Raw genomic sequence first — 27,217 nt, 5'->3', positions numbered from 1 at the left:
GTATGTGTGTAGTGAGAGTGAGGGGAGAAGGGAGGGGGGGTGGTGTGGTACATCAGCTTCATCCAGTAATGATGACAGGGTGTAGTATCTGGTACATCCGTGAGCCTGATGTGAGGACTCTGTCTATGCTCGCCATGTCTAGTGTCTGCTCTGCTCTCCTCTCCTCTGAATATATACTGTATGTCGATCCCTGATGGCCTGGACCTCTCGTCTGTGTCTTTGAGAGGCCCTGGAGTGATATCCTGGTAGTCGTGGTCTCCGCCTAGCTCTGGCCTCCTTAGCTCGTATCAAAGTCATCCCCTGATGTGTGGATGGCTGTGGTTGTATGGGTACTCTAGCCTGGAAGTAGTTTGTGAGGTGTGTTTGCCTCTCCGATCCTCCACCTTCCCCCGTCTGGAGGGCTCTCTCTCTATGCTAGTGCATCTCCACCAAGAGTCTCCCAAGTAGTCTCTGATCTAATGATGTCATCACTGTCTGTAATGAGACCTTTGGTGTGTCAAATAAAGTGGGGTACCGTGATCTGGTCTCCTCATAGTGAGGGCATCTGCATAAGAAGTGGCTCGCACACTCTACCTCCTGCCTCCATAATCTGCATATCCTGGCCTCGCGTGGGACCCGTGCTGCTCTGTCGCTCTCAATCTCAAGCTGGTGGGATGATACTCTCAGCTGTTCGATGGGTATCCTCATGCCATGTGGTAGATATACATCCATGTAGTGGGGCCTCTGTATGAACCTGTCCTCTGTGAGCCTAAGGAAATGATCTCTGTAGTATAACATCTTCGTGGCCAATGGTCGCGAAGGTGTGAGCCAAGTCTGCTCTATATGCCTCTATGTTCCTCTCAGTGTGTGAGAGGGCCTAGCGTGGTGCATCTGGATCATACTGGGAGGGAGGCAATCTGTCCATAGAGTAGCCGTATGTCTGAAGCCATCTAGTCACACTCGCGTACCATGATCTCTCATCCCCAGAGTCTGCTAGCCTGCGGGAGGCCTCAAGAGCAAGGCGCGGTAGTCTATCTACCCTCATGCCTCGTAACCTATGGAGGTATCCCACTGTCTGAAATAGCACCTCTACTACCATGGGTGGGGCACCAAACTCTGCTCTCACAATATCATGTGGAACTGATGGCTTGCTCCGGATCATCCGGGCAAGTAGCAATATCTGTGGCCTCTCGAGTCTGCTCCAAGCCTGCTCTAACAATCCTAGGCTCCACACCGAGGCTGCGTATAGAAGAGCTGGTGTCACTAAAGTGTCAAATAGCCAGCTCTTCGTGCGGGGCTCTTGGAAATGCGTCTGATGGCATCCCCTCTCAAGCATGGCTAGAGCTGCATACGCTCGTGTGGTACGATCTCGGGCTGCTTGTGCCATAGAGAAGCGGCCAGTCCTAGCTGTAAAGGTGATGCCCAAGTAGACATATGACTCTACTGCGTCAATCTGGCTGCCCTCAAAAGGAAAAACTGATCTCCTCCGAACAATGCCTGATGTGTGGAATATCAAAACCTTGGTCTTGCCAAAGTTCACTGTCACTCCTCTCTGTGTACAAAATAAGTCTAGAGCCTGTATGTGGAGCTGGAGATCCTCCCGTGACTCTGCGAGTAAAATAATGTCATCAGCATATAGCATAATATGTACCTGAGTGCGTGATAGGTCGGCGCCTGCTCCTCCTCTCTGTCAGATGTAGGTCTCTATCTCATCTATGTATAGACCAAATAGAGTAGGGGAGAGTGGACACCCCTGTGTTACCCCGATGGTGCTAGTGATGCTATATGATAGTCCTCGTGGGCATCTGACCCTGCCTGACAGTCTCTCATACAAAGCATATATGGCCCATATCATGTCCGGGGGTACCCCAAGAGATTTGAGTCGGTGTAGTAGTCTCTCTCTGGGGACTGTGTCAAAGGCTTTGCGGAAGTCCACAAAGCAACAGTAAAGACGTCTCCCTCGGCTCCGTGACTGCTCTATCAGGCATATGAGAGTGAAGATGTGGTCCACAGTAGAGAATGTGTGTCTGAAGCCTGCTTGTCCGGAGGTGCGGAGCCCCTCGGTCTCTGCATATCTGCTCAACTCTGACTCTAAAACTGCTCCATAAATCTTGGCCATCATATGACCAATCATGATAGTCCTGTAGTTGGTTGGATCCATGCGGTCTCCAGCCTTATGTATAGGCACAATAGTATGCATAGTCCAGCTTTCTGGGAATCCCTCTGCCAATGCCCTATTGAATAGGTGTGCAATCAATGGAGCCGAAGTGTGTGTAGCGTATAGAAAATGCTCACCCTGAAGCTCGGTGTGGTCCATGGCTCGGGGGTGCTGTAGACTTTGAATGCCTCGTCTCACCATATCTATGGTAAAGAGAGTGGGAGCTGTAGGTCGGGGGGCCGCCGGGTGTGGAAGTGGGGGCTAAGCCGGCACCTGATAGTGTCTCTGCATATGCATGCCATACCGCTGGGTCCTCTATAGGTGTGGGTGGGGTCCGCTGTCTCATATCTCTGCAAGAGACCGCTGCCTCTCGACTCTGAAGTGTATGGTACATATCCCACCACTGTGTCTCCTCAAAGGCTCTCCTCAGAGAGAGAGATGAAATGTTATATTAACGTCTTCAAAAGGCCAAAATGACCTATGAGACCAATCTGTTACAAAATGGTGAATCTTCAATCTAATACCATGTATGGGTACAAAAGAACTAGAACAAAGATACTACTACTAGAGTACATCCTCATCTGCACTCTGGATGTCGAGAGAGTATGGCTCGAATCCTAGAGTACGGTGGAGTTCGACGCCTAGATGCACTGGCTCCAAAGACTAATGCCCCTCTCGGTATTTCTTTATTCTTGAGTTGCAATAGTACAACTCCTGAGAGTCCTCTACTTTGAGACTCTGTGTCCAGATGCTCTCTAGAGTTAAGAGGCCCAAGGTTTCTTATAAACTGTACAAGGGTTGCCCAAAAGCAGAAAACCTTAAAAGGTGTGCTCTCCAAAAGCTGGCATGAAAACTGCGGAAAACAGCCAATGCATATTGCGGAAGTCCGTATAGCCTGTCACGTGGCATAGCCAACGCAAAACGCGGAACTTCTGCGCTGAAGAAGATCGACGTTGGGTTTAAAAAAAAATATGGGTCTCCATTTCGTCCAAGCGAGTAATCATCAAGGCGAGGCGAGTTTGTTGGAGAGCTTCCTTCTGTTTCCTGAGAATGGCAAGAGCATTGGCGTTTTGGTCGTCTCCCACTTGTGAGGTTAGCATGATAGAAAGTCAAATTGAGTAATAGGGTGAAGCCGAAGATGAGTGTGGTCCGTAGCAACGAGAAGCTGCTACTGATGAAGCATCGATCTCTGCCAAGAGTTCTGCTAGCTTGTCGACAGGAGGAGTGTCCTCTAGTGTTACTGGAGTTTAATTTGGGACCAAATCTTCATTGAGTACATGCACTGTTCGCCCGGCTGAGATGGCATTGACTGCGTGCTCATGACACTCGGTCACAGGATATGCTAGATGTGGGTAATCACCAAGGATGAACTCGAGGTGGGGGAGATGAAGAGGCTGGCAGGTGAAAAAAATGTGTTAAAAAACTCACACCTAGAACTGGGATGGATGATGATGAGTCACGTCACCCAATATACCTGAGGAGCAAGAACAACAGGCGGTGGGGGTGCAGGAATAGGGGGGAAAGGCTTCGGAATAGGTGGATGTTGTGCGGGTGCCACACCTAGAACTGGGATGGATGATGATGAGTCACGTCACCCAATATACCTGAGGAGCAAGAACAACAGGCGGTGGGGGTGCAGGAATAGGGGGGAAAGGCTTCGGAATAGGTGGATGTTGTGTGGGTGCCAACTGTGGAACGGGTTCTGGCAAGGACTGGCTGTGGTATAAGTTCGGGCTCGCCAAATATCTTTTCTGGCACGGGCTTGGGATTGGGCTCTAGTTGTGCAACTGGTGCCAAATGAGGAGCAAGTGAAATAGGGTGAGGATTCTCTGTGGGTGCGGGAGGAGGGTTCTTTGGAGGAACTTCCTTTGGAAGTTTTGTCTACATAGAACAAGCAGGGCACTGGTACGTTGAAGGCATCTTCATCCATGGCAAAGAGGGAGGTGGCGTGCTAAAAGTATTAGTGCCCGAGTGCTGAGGTAATAAGTAGTAAACTTTCCTTGAAAGGTCATGAACGCTGAGGTTTGGGGAAAGGCCATGCAGCCATCACACTTGGAGATGAAGAGGCACCAACGTTATGGTGAAGAGGGCAATTGAGGAGGGCAGATTCAAGGATGTGCACACGATAAGCACACTACTTGAAGGGGTACCACTAAGGTGGCAGTGCCAAGGATGTGTTTTCCGTTCCGTGTTTCAGACGCGAGTATCCGAAACATGGAATGGCATTTTATGTATGTTGCTGTTCTGTGTTCCCCGTTCCAATTTCCCGTTTCTTGTAACTATGCAAGTTTTCGGTCCCATGGCTGTGAGTTGCTACATGAGGGTCCTTACAACGGATACTTTATATCATTTTGGGTACTCGCATTGCAGTACACGGTTTTGCTACACCACGAAAGGTGGAGAGAGCTTTTGGCAGATTTGTGTAGGCTTCCCGCAACCAGTTTGATCTTTACTATTTCATGATCGACTGTATCTTATCATTTTGATGTATCTTGTGATTGTCTAAATATTTTTCCCCATGATGCCTTTGGATATATCTCAAAGTTTTTCTCATATTTCTTGTATGGAAAGATCACCCCCCCCCCCCCCCCCCCCCCCCCCCCCCCCCCCCCCCAAAAAAAAAAAAAAGAAAAAAGAAAAAGATCCTTCTATTAGTTAATAAAACTGCCCAACATGCTACAAACTGCCCCGACAAGAGCGGCCTACATGAGCATGAGGGGAGACTCTCCCAATGAAAAAATGAGATATGTACAATGAGGGCTAAGTCAGGAGATGGGAGAAGGAAATAAACACACCAGGATGTAATTCCCTGTTTTGCATCATTTTGAGCGGAACAAACATGTCTATGCATGTCTCTGAAGCTCATGCATGCAACGGGACACTTCCCCTATGGTCTGGATGAGTTTTCACACGAGAAAACTCTCTGTTTTCGCAATTCTTTGCGATGGAATTGTGCGGGATTAGCAATTAGCTAATCTGGTTCCTGTACAGAAGGCTCTTGCCTTGGCAAACACGCATAAAACTCCCAAAACTGTACATGATCATCTGAGAAGCCGCGGGGCATTACCATATGTACAAAGGGGAGAGAGAGATGCACGAGAGCAAATCATTGTGCTACATGAGACAAGGGAGAAGGCAAGCTTTCCATTAAAGTTGTGATCACCTGCACCCACTACTCACACACACGTTGTGTTTCCTTATGCAAAAATTAACCTCCTCTCTTAGGTTTGGGTGCCCCCTCTTGGGATGAGCTCTTTTGGAAGTGTGTATGGCCTCTAGTTTGCTTTCCTAGTGCCATGTATCCAATTTGCTCCTCCTCGTTTAATTCCTAGTACCCACCAACCGCGGGGCCTAAATGACTTTAACTGAGCCTAGCCACTTCTTTACTAGTCGGATTCTAGTGCCGATCGACCCAACCATCTCGTGGCTGCCTGGCCTTGACTCCTACGCGTGAAACTCTCGGCCAATGGCCATTTCACAGTGGCCATGGAATGTTCGGGCATTTGTAATTTCAAAAAGAGGGTCCCAAAAATTAAATGAAAATCAAGGGAAAGAAATTAACAAGGGTCACCATGGTTCATGGCGCGCCTAGATGGCACTACCGGCCACGAGTGTGGCTTTTTGCTCCTCCCATCTCGTGATCTAGCCCTCATTGTACATACTTTGTTTCCTCATTGGGAGAGTCTCCCCATGTTTCTCTTGTAGCCCTCTTTCACAGAGGTGGTTTTGTAGCCTTTGGGTAGTTTATTAACTAGTGGAAGGATCTTTTCTTGCCAAAAAAAAAAAAAGATTTGATGGGTCAAGATTAAGCACTCCTAGATGGCAGTACCGGCCACGAGTGTGGCTTTTTGCTCCTCCCATCTCGTGATCTAGGCCTCATTGTACATACTTTGTTTCCTCACTGGGAGAGTCTCCCCATGTTTCTTTTGTAGCCCTATTTCGTGGAGGTGGTTTTGTAGCCTTTGGGTAGTTTATTAACTAATGGAAGGATCTTTTCTTGCAAAAAAGAAAAAAAAAAAAAGATTTGATGGGTCAGGATTAAGCTCACGTCCTCCCTCTGATGCCCACAACTCGAATTCGATGGAAACAACACACTACTATCTCTGGAGCCTTAGTAGTAACTCTATGGAGGTGACCCTCTCGTTGAGCCTCAAATACATGCAAAAGTCAGAGTCTGAGAAAGCCCTAATTGCGATCAGGACCTCAAGGTGTGTAAAGGCCCCCATCCAGTTGGCCGCTGTTGGCTGGATAGATGTGCGCTACTCTGCTTGTAGAGCGTCAACAATGTCCTGACACATGCATTGTATTCCCCTCATGCCGCGTAGCCAGGTGCTTCGAGTCTCCTTAGGAAGTGTCGTAAACTGCTATCAGTGTCCAAGGGTATGGGTTGGACCTCTGCCATTGGATCCCATGAGACATGGGGCGTACTGCCAATGGTGCTGTTCAAGTACTTCCCTCAGCTGCTCCCCAGACCAAATCAAGCACAATGGGAAACGGTCCTCCCATCTCCTATCAGGCTCACTCTGCGCATCTTTGTGAAAATCCAACGAGTGGATGGCCACCAAGGGCCACCCATTTGTGATACTCATCCGATGGAGCAAAAGCTCCTTCCAGGGCTCCTCACCTGGAAGAAGACCGTCCACAATGAGCTTCCCAAGGAGAGCTCTACTCTTACCTTGCTGGATCGATGATACCTAGCTCTCCTTCAGAGCAAGGTAGGGTAATGACCTGCCATGAGACTCTGACCCGAGCTGTGTCCCTCCCTGTCCGTAGAAAGTTCTTGATCAGCCTCTATAGCTAGCTGATGCAAGAACTCGAGAGGAAGTGATGTACCGCATGGTGGCCAAGAGCACCTAGTTGGCCACAATAGCCCTGCTAGCAAGAGATAGCCGCACCGAGCTTGAATGCAACACTTTTCTCCTGATTGCTAGGAGGGGGGGAGCAATGTGTTGCTATGGTGACAAGTTCAAGCCAACTTGGCAGCCCAAGTAGCGAACTAGCGTCCTTAAGAGGGATCCAACGAAAACCCTTTCTAGGCGACGAATCAGGCATGGGAGCATCACCAACCCAAAAAGCGATTGTCTTTCGTTGGTTGATCAATGCTCCTGATGCACAACAAAACACCTCCAGGGACTGCTCACACCTGTGCAAATTGGCCTCACAACCCTCCAAAAACACATCAACAAACTCTGTGTCCGAAAGCTCCTCTTCCCAAATGGGTATCTGTAGGTCATGCAAACCAACCTCCTCTGAGGCAAGAAATCTGCCATTACTTCTGCGTAGAAAAGAAATGGGAAGGGGGCAAAAGGGTTGCCGCACCATACTGAGTGCGTAAGCATGAAACGCTCCCCTCGACCTCCTGCTAGCAACATCTGACTGTGAGCCCATGTGTAGAGAGAAGACATCCCTTTGATCCATACATCTAAAAAACCCATCCTGTGCATAGTGGCCTCAAGGAAGTCCTAGTCAACTCTGTCGTAGAGCCTTTGCAAGGATTTTGCAGGCTGAGTTTAGAATGGTAATGGGCCGCCATTTCCGAATCTCATCTTGGGAGCCCTCCTCCTTGGAGATGAGGTAGATCAAACCCTCGCTCATGCTATTAGGCATCTCCTTGGATGCAAAATGTGCTCGTATGAACTACATAGGTCTTGCCCAAGCACCTTCCACTACTCCAAGAAAAAGCTGGGAGTCAAACTATCCTCTCCTAGGCAACTACCACAAGGGAGTGCCCTGAGAGTCTCGTGAAGCTCCTCTGGTAGGAGGGGGCTCTCAAGCATGTCCCGCATCTTCTCATTGATGAGGGGAGGCATGTGTGCCCACACCTACTCTCTACATGGATCCCTACGCTCTGACCGCGGCTCGCCTGAGAGCAACTCACAGTAAAAGTCAATGGCTAGTGCCCGAATGTCCTCAAGCTCTGTGGCAAGCAACCCATCTCGTCTCCTTAGTTGGCAAACACTGGTATGCGCATTGCGATGACCCACTATCTCAAAATACTCTCTAGTAACTCTATCTCCAACTTGGGTCCACTGAGACGCGTGACGGTGGTAGGCAAACTCATGGCGCCGCTCCTAAATGTTGATCAGTTCCTGTCGAGCCTGCTGCATCTAGTCTTCCATCCAGGGACTACTTGGGTGCGGCTTTTGCATACTCTGTAAGGAGGCAATGCCCCGACATAGCCGCTTCTCCTCGCAGCCAATCGCGTTGTCGACTCTTGGAGAAAGAAGTGACTAAGCTCCCTGAGGCCATTGGCCACTCTAGCAACAACGTCTGTGTGTGTGTCCAAACTCTCGGTCCAAAGCACAACCTGCTCTCTGAGCTCTGTATCTAGCAAAATGCTCTCAGGGATCCCTAACATAAGTCTGTCACTCCTCTTCCTGTTAGACAGAGTAAGGATCACTGGCGCGTCATTAGAAAAAGTAGTCTATGCCAAGATGCATATTGTACCCACCCAAGTCACATAAGTGGTGACTAGCATGGAATCGATCTATGTTGGATAGATTCACGGCTACTCTACGATAAGACCGAGAAAATGAGAGGCTGTTTGTGGGCTGTGCAAAGACAGCATGCTGCCATACATCCAGGAGCCTGGAAGCCATTTATAGTCATTCCCATGCAACCAACTCAACCCAATGTCTAGTAGCATGGCTACCCCCAATCCTTTCTGAAGGGTTCTCAAGCATGTTGAAATCCCCTCGAATGCACCATTGCTCTGCATGAGGCAAGGACTCCACAAATGTGACCAAAACTCATTCCATGTACTTGCATGGTTGGGCGCATAAATGTTCAGAAAACCCACAAGGCCGGCATGGACGTGCATAGTGCCTGACACACTGATGCCTGTGCCCACAATGGAGTGCTGCCATGAATCGGCAATAGTCATACATACACCTCCTTGAATGCCACCAAGCCCATCGCAACCAATCTCACTATCTTTGAGGCAAGCTTAGACAGTAATCCGCATTCGAATGACTTCGAGATAGCTGCGTTTGGAGTGTCTGTCTGACCCATACCCAACAGGGCGTGCAATCTGGAGAGCTACATCCTCTGTCCAAGAGTCCTCATGAACATATACATAGCATGGGCATGGTGCACTCTGAGTGTCTTCAAAGAAGGATGCTACAAAGTGTCTACATCGTGCTGCATCTTGTGGTGACACAGAGAACTTGGCTAGCGGCCACAGAGTCTGTATCAAGTGTGTCAAGTCTCCCATGTGGTGAGAGAACTTGAGGGCCTGAACATGGAGCCAATCTATCACTGTATGCATAGTCCACTCTGTCTGATCCTTGCCACAAAATAGAAAGGAAAACCAAGCACTGTGTCTAGGGCCTGTGCTACTCTGGCTTCCAGAAACAAAACAGGTACTGTGAAACAAGCCCCAGCGGTCAGAAGAAAAGTCGTCGAGAAAACGTGTAAAGTCGTAGTTGAAGAAGCCCTAGTGGTCGCGGATGTTAAAACTGGCCAGCGCGTGAGGGACTGCCACAAAGGGTGACATCTGCACCAAGAGAATGTCCGTAGGTAGGCTCTTGGCAAATGCACTTGAGTTGCTGAACAGTGGTCTATCCTCTAGGCCCACGGTGGGGCATGCGAGGGGTTAGGAGACGGGGCACAAGGACTAGCGGGACGGATGGGAGAGGTGGAGGGGGCGGAGATGAATGTGGAGGCGAAGAAGTGGGGATGGTAGGCGGGGGGGGGGGGGGGGGGGGGGGGGGGGGGGGGGGGGGGGGGGGGGGGGGGGGGGGGGGTGGGTGGGTGAGGGAGTGAGTGAGGGTGAGGGGCTGGTGGTGGCGAAGCTGAGGTGGAGGGGGCATCTGCGAGCTCATCCTGCTACAGAGGGTTGAAACGGCTCTTCGCGAGACCCTGCTGCTGCTCGCTTGTCGCAGGCCTACCACCAGGTGCGCCACACTGGTGCGAGTCCTCATGTGCCTGGGCACCTGTCTCAGAAGTGGTACCTGTCTATGCTCCTTGCGTGTCTGCCTGCTCAGCCTGGCGAGCCATGGTAGGCTGGGTCTGTGTCAAGGGTCTCCTCTTCCGTGGACAGACCTTCGCAAGATGGCCCATCTGTCTGCAAACGGAACACTGGTTTGGAAGACCTGAATACTCCACAGCCTATCTACTCCAAACCACCACTCACCCGAGGCAATAAAACCACCTTTGGAAGTGTATATGTCCCGAACAAGAACCCGCACAGTGGGTAACCCTGCAGCCTTGGACACAGGTGAAGCTGAAGTGCCTTGGTTCTCCAGAACCGTCCGAAACATCGGATCAATCCTGAAGAGTAGGTAGAGGTACTCTCGGCTCAAGCCTCGGAAGCAAACTGCCGCCTTCAGCGCATCTAAGGTCGGGTTGAAGCCGTGGTGCCAATGTTTGAAGTAAGCTCGAGCCGCCCGAATGCCGAGCGGGCTCATCGAGATCACTTTGGTTTCTATCTCTGGAGACTCCAACTCTATGCACATGAATGATCTTGCCCACTTGGGTGAGGAGTCAGGCCTGGAGCATGTCCCGAATCTCGCCTCTGCTGGGCCGTGTGCCAACGATCTTGTAGATGACCCAGGTGGCTTGAAGCCGTTCCACCTCGGCCATCAAGCTCGCTTGGCCTTCTCGCGAAAGTGTGGGTCGAAGGGTCAGCTCCATGGTGTTGGACGAGGGAAATTCAGAACAGTCCCTTTGAGGTGAAGCTGGAGCTGCCATTCTGTGTTTTCTGCTGAGGAAGAGGGCGAGGACGATGCGCAAGCTACCTATAGGTTGAAAACAGCCCGCGGGGAGCTCGAGAAGGATGAGGCTGTGAGGCTGGGCGGGGCGGGGGGGAGTCGAAGCAAGGTGCGAGGTGGGCAGAGTGTGCGAGGAGGAGGAGGGGGGGGGGGGGGGCGGGCAGGGGGACAGGGGTCAGCAGCGACGAGCCATAGTTGTTCAGGATGAAAACTCAATTTGAAGTCCTTGTATGGGAAGACTTTCCTCGAAAGGCTACCAAATTTGTCAGGAAAATGTCATTAAAAAACATTTAAAGTGGATCATCTCTTTACATTTGTTTTGATAAGATTCCTCAATAATCTTTCTGTTGGGTATTTTTCTTAGCGTATTACATCCTTGAGGAGGTACCTTTTATATTGGATTCAAGTTTGGAAAGGAAAGTTTTATGGGCTCAAAAGGAAATTGTTTGACTTTGCTGTGTCTCAAAATGTGCAGTCCAAAATATGGGTTTTTATAATGGCAGTTTGCTGCAGGAATTCATCTTGCAAATCTTCCTGTTGATCCAAGAATTGGTAAAATGCTGATCTTTGGTGCAATATTTTCTTGCCTTGATCCCGTTCTTTCAATTGCGGCAGGCCTCACTGTGAGAGATCCTTTTGTGCTTCCAGTTGAGAAGAAGGAAGTAAGCATACAAATCATCTGAATTAGATGCTATGTGTTTCTTTTCATCATAATATGGATTTTATTCTCTTTGTTAAACCTGATATAGGTCGCAGAAGCAGCAAAGCACAGGTTTGGAAGGAATGATTTTAGTGATCACATTGCCCTTGTAAGAGCCTATGATAGATGGAAAGAAACCATGGATGCTGGGACAGCGGTTGACTATTGCTGGAAGAACTTTCTTTCATTTTCAACCATGCAGGTCATACATTCACTTCGTAGACAGTTTGAGATGTTGCTCAGGCAGGCCGGATTTGTAGACCCAGTTCCTGAGTACACTAATCAGTACAGTAAGGATGTTAATCTCCTCAAAGGAATCATTTGTGCTGGAATGTTCCCAGGAATATCTTCTGCTTGGGTAAGTTCTTATAATCAAAATATTAGAATTGTATGAATATCTAATACTTGTCTTTCTATTGTATGTAGACCATGGATAGCAACACAAAATACAAAACAGTGGAAGACGGTGCCGTATTGCTACATCAAGTAAGAATTGTCCTTTTGACCAATCTTTGGTGGTTTCAGCTATAGAGGCCTCACTGAATATCATTTGAATGACAATGGTTGTTGATCAAATTGAGAAACTCCATGTGCACGTCTGTATCAGCATAGATGCCGTTTCTTGTGCGAGCACTCAAATGAGATTTTTCTATTGACATAGAGGAATACATACAATTCTCACGTCAAGTGCTTAAGACTATGAACAGCTTGATCTTCTAGGGTATGAATAGATGATGTGCATCTTGTTTCATCGGGTCTGATAGCATGACAGAGTACATGTGGTCCAGCTTCCAGGTTGTCAGTCTACATTCACAGACCTCTGCAGTGCAAGCCTACCATCACCAGGCAATTAAACATGGCACTGTAATTCTACACCGAGAAACTCAAAACTATGGGATTTTAACCCTGTATACACATGAAAGAAGTATATCCGTGCTATACTGAAACAGGATTCAATGTTCCTAGCATGTCACGTTGATAAGACTGATGGGAAGTTCCCACTCGTCCTCCATACTGATCCTTATTCTGAATCCTCGAGAAGTAAGATTCTTGCCTCTAGAACTCACCTTCCAGACTCAGGGCATGAATCCCTTCAACTCTTTTCCGACTCTATTCCTAGGGTCCACTTTCGCAGAGGTTATATCATTGACTTTGCTTTCCTAGACGTGAAGTCTTTAAGAATCTCAACTCCTTGATCCCAATAACTCCTTGATCCCAACTCAAGAGTTTACCACTCTCAGATCCGTGAATCTACTCCCAAACTCAGACACCCTTGGGCTGATCTGGATCATCAGTGCCCCTTGGCCATTGACATTTTGCGTCATTGGTGCCATATATGTGTGATGGTCGGAAAAACCAGCCATGCCAAAATTGCCTTGTGGCACCCCAAGCTGGCCCGGATTGCATTGGAACCCTCTCTGCATGCCAATGTTACAATACATGGGGTTTGGCATCATGCCCTCCATACCCCCAAACATTGTTCTTGGCATATATTGCTGGTTTCCAACAACATAACCAGCCATGCTCTGAAACATTGATCCACCCCCGAAATACCCACCATGTACCGTGGGTGGTGTAAAAACCGGTTGCATAGCTTGGAAACCGGTTCCCTTCCATTTAATGCAACATGCAGTGTCACAAGGCTTGGGCACCCCAAGTCGGAATCTGGCACGACACATGAGAGAATCACTTAAAATACTTCACAATTTAAAAATCACAGTCGACACGGCCTGATGTGGTTCTGTGCCTAGAGAGATTGGCCCTAAAGACTGACGCCCCTTTCGGCATTTCTTTTATATTAATGCTTGAGCAAAGTACAACTCCTGAGGGGTCCTCTGCTCTCAGACTCTACGTCCAGATGCTCTGAAGAGCGAGGGGCCTTAAGTTCTTTTGAAAGGCCCTTCGCCTCAAAAGCAATTACATTAAAAAAGTTTTATCCAAAAGCTGTCCCAAAAAGCAGCTAGCGCAAAAGGTGGAAATCCTTATTGTCTGCGATGTCATCATGTCATCGCAAATTCCGGGGGTTCCGTACGGTTCTGCCACGCCATCAGTTGGCCCGGGACTACCACATCATCAGTTTGTGACATAGCCCCCTCTTGAAAGAATTGTAATTGCCCTCGATTACGCTTGTAAAATCAGATATAAGCCATAAACCAGCTCAATAAGACACCGACTCTAAGTACCGATGCACTAGACGACACAAATCCAACACTTGTACAAAGAGGACAGTCACATCACATCACATCACATTCAAATCATATCACAGAGAGTCTATATCCGCATCGGACGTCATTGATGTACGATTAACTAATCCCTTATTGCGATCATGTCCATAGGTTTCGTTCTGATCTAGGACCATGATTCGTGGAAACATATCTAGTAATCGCATCTAGATCCATCCTGGATCTCACTGATGTCAGATTAACTAGCCCCATATAGCGATCATGCCCATAGATTTCTCGAGACCAAAATGTTGCAGTCATCTGGTCAATCATTCCATCTGCACTCAAGCACTATCATGTGTGAGTAATTATTTCCTGGAATTCCAATCCATCAATCACACACTTAGTTCATACTGAACAGAGTGGTTCACTCATCCAGTTCTAGTTGTGTGGCCATCTCATCCCGTAAGAACTCTTGATGCGCTCACGACAGTTCCATTCAATCATTCATCCGTGATTCAAAATTCATGATTCTTATCGTGAGGAGGTTCAATCTGAGTTGTCATTGCTCCCAATTGCATTCATCATCATCGATTTCACACGTTATCTGCACATGACTAGCAAGTTCTTCCAGAAAACATTAATTTCATACATAAATCAAAGTCATCTTTTGGAAATTCCTATTTCAAAGTTCTGTATTCATTGAACATGCAGCTCCCCTAGCGTCGTTTGTACTGTCAGTCATAGTGTAACTCCGAGTTCTTGTGATCTATGGCTTCGTTGCAAACCAACCAAGGCTCACTTTATGAGGAAAAAGCGATTCTGTCTCGGCGACGGAACCGTGAAACTGGCCCGTAGCGAAGTAGACTTAAGCTTTTACCCGATCTTTACAAAGTTAACTTTACGACACAAAGGAACTTCACGAATAAGCTTGTGATTGGAATTCAACACTTCAAAACAAAACACGTCTTGGTAGCTAGAGTGCTCACAAGCAGACAGAGACACCCTGTAGGCCCCAAAGACTGGTCGCCCTTTCGGTATTTTTCTATACTTATTTTTTTTCCGAGAAAAAGATCCTTCTATTAGTTACTGAAACTGCCCATAGGGCTACAACCACATCTTCTAGAGAGGGCTACAACAACCATGGTGGGAGACTCTCCCAATGAAAAACCAGCATATGTACAATGGGACTAAATCAAGAAATGGGGGGAGGAAAAAGCCACACAGGTGGTCGGTAGTGCCATCGGAGTACACCTTGGTGGCACGGGGCGAGCCTCAAAGATGCGGAAGTTGCAGGCCCGCGAGATGAAATAGAGTGCCAGGCCACTGATGAGCTCCCAACACTCCTCTCTCTCACTCCACCACTCCTGTGGAGTAAGCTCTGTAGCAAGCTGGAGTGTAGGTTGCCCCTCCTACTTCACTATCATCCTGCTGGTGGAAGATAGCTCAAACTGAAGTGCTGGGCCTGAAAGGGTGGACCAAGCCGTTGCTCCCTAAGTGTACTATCGAGCCGTGGAGAGAGCAGGCATAAGCCGAAGAACTCGTAGCCACACCTGCTGTGCCAAAGGTCTTTCTCCAGTTGATCAGTGAGCCCGATGCACAACAGAAGGTCTCCAGAGCCTGCTCACACCTGTGGAGGTTGGCCTCCTGGCCATCTAAGTACAAGGCTGAGTCGTTGGCAAACTCAGCGTCCAATAGCTCATGTCCCCTAATAGGGAGTGCTAAGCCCTGTAGACCAACCTGTTGCTACACCAAAACCCTGCTCATCACCTCAGCATAGAACAGAAAGAGGAAGGGGGCAAGAGGGCAGCCCTGTCTGACCTAACGTGTGAGCATGAAACGATCACCTCTACCTCCTGACAAAAGAACCTGACTGTGTGCTTGTGTGTACAAAGCTGACACCCCTCTGATCCAAGCATTTGAGAAGCCCATCCTGCGTAGCGTGCCCTCTAGAAAGTCCGAGTCAACTCTGTCGTGTGCCTTCTCAAAATCGAGAAGAAGGATCACGAGGTCCTCACCACAGAGCCATGCCAGGGCAGAGGCCTCCCAAAAGGTAAAGATGTTGTCAAGGATACTGCGTTCCTTGACAAAACCTTTCTGAGTCCCATGTAGCAGACTCTCTAGAAGTGGCTGAATCCTCAAACTCAGAGCCTTGGCAAGAATTTTGTAGGCTGAGTTGAGGATGGTGATGGGGCGCCACTGTCGAATCTCATCCAAGGAGCCACCCTCCTTGGGAATGAGGTAGATCAGGCCCTCACTCATGCTGTGAGGCATCTCTCCTGTCTGCAAAATGTACTGAAAAGCAATGCAGACCTCTGGGCCAAGCAGGTCCCAGTACTCCAAGAAAAAACTGGGAGTCGGCGCATCCTCACCTGGACAACTACCACGGGGGAGGGCCCTAAGAGCCGTGTGCAGCTCCTCAAGCTGAAGTGGCAGCTCAAGCCTCTGACGCATCTCCTCAGTCACAAGACAAGGCATCTCTGCCCAAACCTTCTCCCCACATGCATCCTGACGTGCTGACTGGGACTCTGCAGATAGTAACTCACGATAAAAGTCAGTAGCAACTGCACGCATATGCTCAGGCTCACAAGCAACTGACCCATCGGGCCTCCTCAACTGATTGACCTTGGCATGCGAGTGCCGAGGTCCCACTGCCTGAAAGAAAGCACCAGTCACTCTGTCGCCCACCTAGGTCCACTGAGATGCCTGTTGGTGGAAAGCAAACTCATGTCGCCTCTTCTCTGTGCTAGCAAGCTCCTGTCGAGCCTGCTGTAGCTGCTCCTCCGACCAGGGGCTGTCAGGATGCTGCTCCTGCATCCTCTGCAACGAAGCAATGCCCCGTCTGAGACGCTCCTCCTCCTCTCGTGCTGCAGCCCGGCGAGCCAAAGACTCCTAGAGAAAAAAACGACTAATCTGTGCTAGGCCTGCGGCCACTCTGTCAGCAGGAGTGTCGTGCCTGTCCAAGCCCTCTCTCCAGAGAGCCTCTACCCTCTCTCTGAGTGCTGAGTCCAACAAGACCCTCTTTGAGATGCGAAGCATCGTGCTCCCACTCTTCTGCCTGTCTGCTACTGTGAGGATCACTGGTGCATGGTCCGAGAAGGAGGTCCCTGCCAGGATGCCCACTGTCCCTCCCAAGTCATTGAAGTGGTCACGAGTGTAGAAGCGATCTATCCGCGATAGATTCACTCCTCCCACTCTGCGGTCCGATCGAGGAAGGCAAGGCTGTCTGGGGGCCTCACAAAACCAGAGTACTGCCATGCATCCGATACCGTCAAAGTCATACAAAGCCTCTCCCAAGCTGCCAGCTCAACTCCATGCACAGATGATGGCTATCATCAATCCTGTCAGAAGGGTCCTCCAGCATGTTGAAGTCCCCCCCTATGCACCAATGCTCTGCTTGCCGGCAGAGACTCAACTATCTATGACCAAAACGCTGCATGAGCACTCGCCACATTGGGCGCATAGATCTTTAGGAAACCCACAAGGCTACCTTGAACCTACATAGTAATCCACAAGGCCTTACTTGGCACAATGATCCCTCTGCCCACTATGGCGTGCTGCAAAGAGTCCGCAATAGTCATACATATCCCACCTTGGATGCCTCCAGATCCAAAAGCAGCTGACCAAAAAGTATCATATCCAAAAAGCGTCCTCTAGATAGGCGTGACTGCAACGAGTGCCTCGCCCAAGCCCAAGCAGAGCGAGTCGTACGTAAAGCAACCTCCTCTGTCCAGGAGTCCTCATGAATGTATACATAGCATTGCAAGCACTGTGTATCGGCAAAGAAGTAAACCACAATGTGTCTATATCCTGCTGAGTCTGGAGGTGTCACCGCAAACTTGGCCAATGGCCACAAAGTCTGGAGCAAATCTGTAACTCCTAGTTCTGCTGTGGTGAGAGAACTCTAGTACCTGTGTGTGCAACCATCCCAACACTGAGTCGAGAGTCCACTCTGCCTGGTCTCTGCCGCAGAGGGGGAAGGAGAAGCCAACTGCTCAGTCCAAGGCCTCTGTCCCCCTAGCGGCAAGGAATAGAACATGGATCCTGAAGCAGGCTGCCTCATGGTCTGCGCAGGGGTCGTCGAGAAAACGAGTAAAGCCGTAGTCGAAGAAGTCCCATCGGCGTCGGATGTCAATGCTCGTCAGACCACGAGGGATAGCTGCAATGGCACTTGTCTGTACCTGCAGAGGGGGCGGCAGGAAAGGTTGTCCCTCTCTCATTAAGCAACTCGTGACAAAGGCGCTGCCAAGAGATCTCCTAGCTGCAGGAGAAGGCCCTGTCCCCTGGGTCGAATGTGGAACTGTAGTAGGAGGGGGGGAGGAGGAGATGTGGGGAGCGGTGGAGAAGAGGGGCGCGAAGGAGCGACAGAGGAAGAAGGGCGGGGGGAAGAGGTGGCGGGAGCAGGAGGCGGGGGGGAGGATGAGGAAGATGGAGGGAACTCGGGGGGGGGGGGGGGGGGGGGGGGGAGGGGCTGTCGAAGGTGAAGCTGGGGAAGGGGCTGGGGTAGGGACCTCATCCTGCTCTGGAGGACCAAAACGGTTCCCCGTGGGAACCCACTGCTGCTGAGTAGGGTCCTAAGAACCACTCTGAGTGCCCGTCTGACGCTGTGGCCCTTGTCGACGTCTGCCACGGACCTGCTGCCATCCCTCCTTCACTAGAGCCCCATACTCAGAGGGTGGCTCTGCCTGTGTGCGCTGTGTCTGCTGGCCAGCCCTTGCAGGCTGGGGCTGAGGCTGTGGTGTAGGTCAAGGCCTCCTCTGTGGACAGGCCTTCGCTAGATGGCCCATCTGTCGACAAATGAAGCACTGGTTCGGGAGGCCCGAATACTCCACACTCTGTCTGAACCAACCCCCAGTCACCCGAGGCAGAAGGATAACCTTCGGGAGAGAGTGTCTCTGACCAAAACGCGAACTGAGGGAATACCAGCCGCCTTGGCAGCTACTGAGGCTGCTGTACGAGGTGTCTCCAGGACAGTCCCAATAGCTGAGCCTATCCTGGACAGAAGTGGTAAGTATTCCCTCTGCAAACCAGGAAAACAGACAGAGATGGGGATGTCTGCCTCCTCTACTAGAACATCGAAGCAGGGTCGAAACCATGTCTCCACTGTCGAAAGTGGGCACGTGCTGCTCGGATGGTGAGTGGACTCATGGCGATGACCTTGGACGCCATCTCGGAAGTCTCAAACTCGATCTGGTAGTAACCGTGTCCGAGTGTCTGTACATCCAAGATCGTGCCCACCTCTGCAAGAAGGCGGGCCTGCAGAAGGTCACGCAGTTCTCCTCTGCTAGGTCGGGTGCCGAGGATCTTGCTGATGGCAGAAGTTGCCTGCAAGCGCTCTACCTCTACGGCTAGGGTTGCTTGGTCTGTCGGCGAAAGAGCAAGTCGAATGGTGGGCTCAGCGGGGTCGGGCGAGGGGGCTTCGGGTGAGTCCCTCTGTGGCGGAGCTGGAGCCTCCATCTGTGTGTACTGCTGAGTCGAAGAAGCGGACGGTGAAGAAAATCTGCAACCGAGTACACCGAGCACTGGTCCAAAGAAGAAATGCTGCAGAGCCAGGTGCAGAAGACCTTCGGGAACAATGAGGACCCGGGGGGGACGGAAAAAGTGGCGAGCGAGCATTCAAGAGGCTGTCGGGGGGGGGGGGGGGGCAGCGGACGGGCTGGGGGGTAGCATGGGGTGAGGGCGGCGGACAGCAGCGCACAAGGGGGGCGGGCTGGGCTGGGCAGCGCGAGGGTGGGGGGGGGGGGGGAGCGTTTAGCAGTAGCGAGCGCTGAAGTTCTACTTCTTTGGTGCTTCTTAGATAGCTCCGTAATCTTTAGAGAAAGGTCTTTATTTTTTTCTATACTTATTGCAAATAGACGATCCAAATACTTTCACGTAACTCTCACCAAGCTGTCCAAACCTGTCCATGGCTGTAATTGCAGGTTTTTGACCCAATTTCGCCAGCATAACAGTGCAGAAACCTCTATGGGTCAAAAGTACACATCAAGGACACTTTCCCTTGCGATTTGGAAGCTTTGCTGTGATCTGCAGGTCAATTTCAGCGTGCTGTAATTCCCTGTTTTGACACTGTCAGGTGTCCAAAGCCCTGTTTACGCATCTGAAGGCTTTCTCGAGGCTCCCGTAGCGATGTCCTACAGTTTACGTGCGAAACCCTAAACCTGCAGAAAACACAGCTAGCTGTAATTTTCTGTGTTGGTCAGAGTGAACTCGTCTACGCATGTCTTGGGTGCTCCGGCACGCAATGGCACAGTTCCCCTTTGAAACTGACGAGTTTTTACGCGAGAAAACTCTCTATTTTTGCATTCCTTCGCGATGGAACTGTGGGTACCTGTGGGGGATTAGCAATTAGCTATTCCGGCTCTTGTACAGAAGGCTGTTGCCTTGGCAAATGCGCATAAAACCCCCTGAACTGTACATGGTCATATGAGAAGCCCAACTAGTGGGGCAAGGCAAGCTTTCCACTAAAGCTGTGATCACCTGCACCCACTACTCACACACACTCTCTAGTCACTTGGAAGTAAAAATCAGCTTCCTCTTTGGGCACCCCATTTGGAGCCACCATGTGTCCCTTATGTCTCTTTTGAATTAGTTCCTATTACCCACCGACTTATAAAGTGGAGCGAGGGGACTAAATGACTTTGAGCTGAGCCTAAACACCCTTTTACTGCTTGGATTCCAGTGCCGACTGGCCCGACCATCTCGTGGCGATCTGCCCTTCCCGACTGCGGGTGAAACTGTCGGTCGTCGGCCGTTTCACATTGGCCACACAATGTCTGGCCATTTGATCAAAGAAAAATGAAGGGAAAGAAACCAACAACTTAGGTTAGTGGTTGCCACAGCCTCATGACACTTCTAATTGACAACCTACTCAGACCCAATCGGGGGAGTTTTCAAGAATATAGTTCAATATCCTAACATGTACCCAGTGCAACCGCCGCCTTCACCGCCATTGCCACCACCTCCAGCTGGATACAATGGTTGGTGTCCTTATGGTTTGTCCTATTCTTATCCACATCCTGGAATCGTACCAAATCAATCCAAAAATTTCAAGGATGATGTATCTACAATAAAAATTTTCACCTTTTTAGGTGTGAAAGATAGGAAGAAAGCCTTGCAGTTCCTGCAACAATTTGACGACATCTATGTCTTGGGGAACTACAGGGAAGAATCAAAGATCTCTCGAGTCGTGGGATTTCTTAAAAAATAATGCTATGCAACGTTGAGCTCCATAGCTACCCAACCGTATGTTTTAAGGACGTGGCAGGCTTTCAAAAATATGTTTGTCCGAAGCTACATGACAGCCCTATTTGAAGTACAGCTTCTGGCAAAATGGGTAACCTAAAAGTACTTTCCACGGAAACCATGGAAGACTACAACCAAGGTTCCTCGGTGTTACCTTCCGGTGTGTTTCTTTAAGTTTCTTACCTTGGAGGACCAATGCGAGTGCTATACAATCAGGATGGCATCACCTCTACAAGAATATTCCCTATCTAAACAAGTATCTACTTTGCAAGAACAAATGGACCATGTTGCGGTTGGCTACAAAGTTATGAAAGGAAAATTGGAATTTATTACAGAAGTGCAACCGACCAACACTCAAGATCCTTGACCACAACGTACGGGATTCTCGTGAGAACCCGACTCAATCGGCAAGACCTCGTTTGACTCAATGCCAACGAGACGCCCTACTACAAGAAGGCTGATCCTTTGAATGTTTCGAGAGGGGACACACTTACAACAGTTGTCCTACCAAAGGGATACCCTGACATTTATGGCATCACTCTTGAAGGTTCCAATAAATTATGCCGAGCTTATGCAGAGATAAATGCCTTCAAGGCACTTATCTTCTTCGACCCAAGAGCCACTGAAAATTCATCAAGAACTCTTGAAACAGATGGACTTCGAGTAGGATTAACTTGTCGGTGAACCAGAAGCCGAGCTAGACACATGGCAAACTCAAATAGTTGCACCTCTCGTTGTTGCGCTTTCGATCACCATCCAAGGGTACCATGGCAAAGTAGATTTTTAGATCATGAATCTGGGAAATCGTGATGCTCTTTTGGGACTGCCTTGGTCCAACAAGAACGATGCGACCATCCTGATTCAGAAGGCACCATCACTTTGCAACAGAACGACAAGCCAATTGTCCTTTAAGTTTGACAGATGGAAACCAATCCCGAATGATGTTTAGTTTGATTTGCATCAAGATACTCTTTGGACCTTGTTTGACAATATTTTTTGACATAGAAAATGACATGTTTTGAACTTGTTTTGGTGCCGATTTGAGAATGCTTGTTTTTTAATGCTGCTTTCTAAATATCTTCGGCTCGGGCTTTTTTGATAGGAGTGTTTGTGTTTGTTTTATGTGAAACCTCTAAATCACGCAGACCAGTGGTTTGTGGAGCGTTTAGTTGCAAGCTGGAAACCTTTGAACGACGTAGATTGGTGGTCTTGGGAGCATTTAGTTTAATCTCTCTATGTGCTTTCTCTAAGATAGGCAGATATTTGTTTTCTATTTTGCACATATTATGAGTTGGCTATCCTTCCCTCTTTTGTAAAGTTGATTTTCAATTAACATGAAGTCTCTAGCTTGCAATTCAATGTCTCTTTGTCTAGCTCGCGTTACATTTTCAGGGAATGTCCTTATTGTTTGGTAATCAACCATATATCTACTCCATTGAGGTGCAACTATTATCTAGAACAATGTGGCATTTTCCATCGGCGGATTGTTCCTATATGCATCACAATTTAAAACATATCTATGTACATCAGCATACATATCATGCCAATACATTCCAAGTTGCTTTAGGCAATGGCATGTCTTCTTTTGGGAACAATGGAAGGCTATGTTGTGTACATGGTCTTCCATGAGGTAGCACTCATACTCATCTGGACTTATGCATAATCGTCGCAATATTCTATGGATACCTAGATGGTATAGGCATCCCCGTATAAACTGGAAGTTTTTAGCTTGCCTGATTGTTTGTTGCTTATGGGTCCTAGGTCAAAATTGTGACTATCTCTTGAGACCACTTAGGAACCATATCAACGTTGAAGAGGTAAGCATCAGGTATATCATCATCCACTCCTTTGGGTTCTTCTCCATTGGGTAACCTAGAGAGATGATCTAGTCTGAGGTGTGTTTTTCCCTTCTGTACCACAACTATAAAATCAAACTCAAGCAATATGATGAACCATTGAACAATTCTTTCTATATTGCAAGGTTTGTTTACCAGGTACAAGAGAGCTTGGTGTTCTATGAAGAAGGCAAATTTGTTAGTCAACCCCTCTAAGCGACGCAACTGCGGTCTGGGGAGCATTTGGTTATATCGGTCCTCTAATCTCATGGCTCGAGCCTTTTAAGGTTATTTTGGGGGGGGGGGGGGGGGGGGGGGGGGGGGGGGGGGGGGGGTAGTCGTTGAATACCTTCATGCCTAATAGCATTTGTCTGGTACGAGTATTGAGCGGCGCTGTTCCATGACGCCACTAGACAAGAAAATCAGCAGATGTCCTTGCAGGTGAGTAGGCCTCCGCAATAGAGACCATTGGGTGGAACCTTGTGATAGGCCTAGTCACCGATGGGGAGGCATCAAACAGGGCAACCGGAGCTATTTTGGAAGGCGCTTATGCTCACATCACGGTCTTCTTTTGCATGGCACATTACCTTAACAACCTCTTGAAGGATTTCGGCAAACTACCTTGGATAAAGCCTCTCATTGCATCCACCTCCAAGGTGGTTTCTTTCATCAACAACCACAACATACTTCGAGCCGAGTTCTTGAAGCGACAACAAAAACCTGCTCATCGCCTCAACATAGAACAGAAAGAGGAAGGGGGCAAGAGGACAACCCTGTCTGACCGAACGTGTGAGCATGAACCGATCACCTCTACCTCCTGCCAAAAGAACCTGACTGTATGCCTGTCTGTACAAAGCTGACACCCCTTTGATCCAAGCATCTGAGAAGCCCATCCTGCGTAGAGTGCCCTCTAGAAAGTCCCAATCAACTCTGTTGTATGCCTTCTCAAAATCGAGAAGAAGAATCACCAGGTCCTCACCACGGAGCCGCGCTAGGGCAGAAGGCTCCCAAAAAGTAAAGATGTTGTCAAGGATACTGCGCTCCTTGACAAAACGTGTCTGAGTCCCATGTATAAGGCTCTCTAGAGGTGGCTGGATCCTCAAACTCAGAGTCTTGGCAAGAATTTTGTAGGCTGAGTTGACAATGGTGATGGGGCGCCACTGTCGAATCTCATCCAAGGAGCCACCCTTCTTGGGAATAAGGTAAATCAGACCCTCACTCGTACTGTCAGGCATCACTCCTGTGTGCAAGATGTACTGAAAAGCACCACAGAGATCTGGGCCAAGCAAGTCCCAGTACTCCAAGAAAAAACTGGGAGTCAATCCATCCTCACCTGGACAACTACCACGGGGAGTGCACTAAGAGCCGTGTGCAGCTCCTTAGGCTGAAGTGGTAGCTCAAGCAAGGCATCTGTGCCCGCGCCTGCTCCCTGCATGTATCCTGACGCTTTGACTGAGGCTCTGCAGATAGTAACTCAATGGTAAAAGTCAGTAGCAACTGCACGCATGTCCTGTGGCTCAGAAGCAACTGACCCGTCGGGCCTCCTCAAGTGACTGACCTTGACATGCGAATGCCGAGGTCCCACTTCCTCAAAGAAAGCAGTAGTCACTCTGTCGCCCACCTGTGTCCACTAAGATGTCTGTCGATGGAAGGCAAACTCATGTCGCCGCTCCTCTGTGCTAACAAGCTCCTGGCAAGGCTGTTGTAGCTGCTCCTCCAACCAAGGACTGTCTGGATGCTGCTCCTGCATCCTCTGCAACGAAGCAATGCCCCGTCTGAGACGTTGCTCCTCCTCTCTGGCTGCAGCCAAGCGAGCCATATACTCCTGGAGAAAGAAACGACTAATCTGAGCTAGTCCTGAGGCCACTCTGTCAGTAGGAGAATCCTGCATGTCCAAGATCTCTGTCCAGAGAGCCTCAACTCTCTCTCAGAGTGCAAAGTCCAGCAAGAGCCTCTCTGGGATGCGAAGCATCGTGCTCCCCCTCCTCTGCCTGTCTGCCACTGTGAGGATCATTGGTGCATGGTCCGAGAAAAAAGTCCCTACCACAATGCCAATTGTCCCACCCAAGTCACTGAAATGGTCACTAGTGTAGAAGCGATCTATCGGCGATAGATTCACTCCTCCCACTCTGCGATCCGAACGAGAGAAGGCTAGGCTGTCTAGGGGCCTCACAAAACTAGAGTGCTGCCACACATCCGAGACCCTCAGAGTCATACAAAACCTCTCCCAAGCTGCCAGCTTAACTTCATGGACAATAGCATGGCTACACAATTCCTATCAGAAGGGTCCTCCAACATGTTGAAGTCCTCCCCTATGCACCAGTGTTCTACCTGTGGCAGAGACTTAACTATCTGTGACCAAAACTCTGCTCGTGCACTTCGCCACATTGGGCGCATAGATGTTCAGGAAGCCCCACAAGGCAACCCTAAACCTGCATAGTGATCCACTGAGCCTTGCCTGGCACAATAATCCCTCTGCCCACAATGGCCTACTTCAAAGAATCCGCAATAGTCATACATACCCGACCCTGGATGCCTCGAGGTCCAAAAGCAGCCAACCAAAAAGTACCATAACGTCCACGCAAGAGCTGACCACAACGTCTAATGGGGGTCTCACACAGATGATGGTCCTGTAGCATAAGGAGATCAATCTCTCCTCCCAGAAGGCAACGCTGAAGCTCCTGACGGAGTCGGCCCCGCTGACGTTGAAACTGGGGCCCACCAAGTCCCTGCACGTTCCATGAGACGATCCTCATGGGGAGCTAGAGAGAATAGATGCTGCCGGAGCAGCTAAACGGGCTATCTTCGAGGCTGGCTTGGATGGGGAGTAATCCGCATCCGAGCGTCCGCTAGATAGGCGTGACTGCAACGAGTGCCTGGCCCAGGCCGAAGCAGAGCGAGCCGTACGTAAAGCAATCATCATCTGTCCAGGAGTCCTCATGAATGTGTACATAGCATGGCAAGCACTGTGTATCGGCAAAGAAGTAAACCACAATGTGTCTACATCCTGCTCTATCTGGAGGGGTCACCGCAAACTTGGCCAATGGCCACAAGGTCTGAAGCATGTCTGTAACTCCTAGTTCTCCCATGTGGTGAGAGAACTCGAGGACCTGTGTGTGCAACCATCCCAACACTGAGTCGAGAGTCCACTCAGTCTGGTCTCTGCCGCAAAGGGGAAAAGAGAAGCCAACCACTGAGTCCCAGGCCTCTGTCCCCCTTGCCGCAAGGAATAGAATATGGACCCTGAAGCAGACTGCCTTATGGTCTGCTGAGGGGTCGCCGAGAAAACGAGTAAAGTCGTAGTCGAAGAAGTCCCATCGGCGCTGGATTTCGATGCTCGTCAGACCACGAGGGATAGCTGCAATGGGAGACGTCTGTACCTATAGACGGGGTCGCAAGAAAGGCTGTCCCTCTCTCGCCAAGCGACTCGTGGCAAAGGCGCTGCCAAGAGATCTCCTAGCAGCCGGAGATGGCCTTGCCCCTGGGTCGACTGTGGAACGAGAGCGGGAGGGGGGGGAGTATGAGTAGGGGGAAGAGGTGGAGAAGAGGGGCGGGGGGGAGTGGCAAAGGTAGAGGGGGGGGGGGGAAGAGGTAGGAGGAGCGGGAGGCGGGGTGGAGGATGATGAGGAGGGGGGCAACTCGGGGGGGGGGGGGGGGGGGGGGAGGGGCTGTCGAGGGTGAAGCTGAGGTGGGGGCTGGAGCAGGGACCTCATCCTGCTCAAGAGGATCGAAACGGTTCCTCGTGGGAACCCACTGCTGCTTGGCAGGCGCCTGAGGACCACTCTGAGTGCTAGGCTGGCGCGTTGTGGCCCTTGCTGTCGTCGACCACAGACCTGCTGCCATCCCTCCTCCGTTGGAGCCGTAGGCTCAGAGGGTGGCTCTGCATGTGTGCGTTGTGTCTCTGCCTGTGGCTGCTGGCCAGCCCTTGCAGGCTGGGGTCGAGTCTGTCGTGTAGGTCGAGGCCTCCTCCGTGGACATGCCTTTGCAAGATGGCCCATCTGTCGACAAATGAAGCACTTGTTTGGGAGGCCCGAATACTCCACGCTCTGTCTAAACCAACCCCCACTCACCCGAGGCAGAAGAATGACCTTCGGGAGCGTGTGAGTGTCCCTAAACAAAACGCGAACTGAGGGAATGCCAGCCGCCTTGGTAGCTACTGAGGTTGTTGTGTGAGGTGTCTCTAGGAGAGTCCCAATGGCTGAGCCTATCCTGGACAAAAGTGGTAGGTACTCCCTCCGCAAACCAGGAAAGCAGACGGAGATGGGGCCGTCTGCCTCCTCTACCAGAACATCCGAAGCAGAGTCAAAACCATGTGTCCACTGTTGAAAGTGGGCTCGAGCTGCTTGGATGGTTAATGGACTCATGGCGATGACCTTGGACGCCATCTCGGAGATCTCAGACTCGATTTGATAGTAACCTCGTTCGAGTAT

The 27,217-nt window shown here is 49.9% G+C and overlaps 1 protein-coding gene across 2 annotated transcripts in view; it reads left to right on the top strand.

The window, feature by feature from the left end:
• LOC147440094 (DExH-box ATP-dependent RNA helicase DExH3-like) overlaps nucleotides 1–27,217 on the top strand; it is a 226,516-nt gene that overhangs the window by 104,650 nt on the left and 94,649 nt on the right. For both annotated transcript variants that reach the window (XM_086483840.1, XM_086483839.1), the window contains exons 14-16: nucleotides 11,362–11,510; nucleotides 11,598–11,906; nucleotides 11,975–12,034. In XM_086483840.1, coding sequence (XP_086339966.1) covers nucleotides 11,362–11,510; nucleotides 11,598–11,906; nucleotides 11,975–12,034 — 518 coding nt within the window. The remainder of the gene's footprint in view (nucleotides 1–11,361; nucleotides 11,511–11,597; nucleotides 11,907–11,974; nucleotides 12,035–27,217) is intronic.

Source organism: Adiantum capillus-veneris, chromosome 16 (assembly GCF_014529385.1).
Source record: "Adiantum capillus-veneris isolate H3 chromosome 16, ASM1452938v2, whole genome shotgun sequence".
In the NCBI taxonomy this organism is placed as follows: Eukaryota; Viridiplantae; Streptophyta; class Polypodiopsida; order Polypodiales; family Pteridaceae; genus Adiantum; species Adiantum capillus-veneris.
The sequence above is the reverse complement of the archived record's forward strand: the minus strand, read 5'-3'. Positions and strand labels throughout refer to the sequence as shown.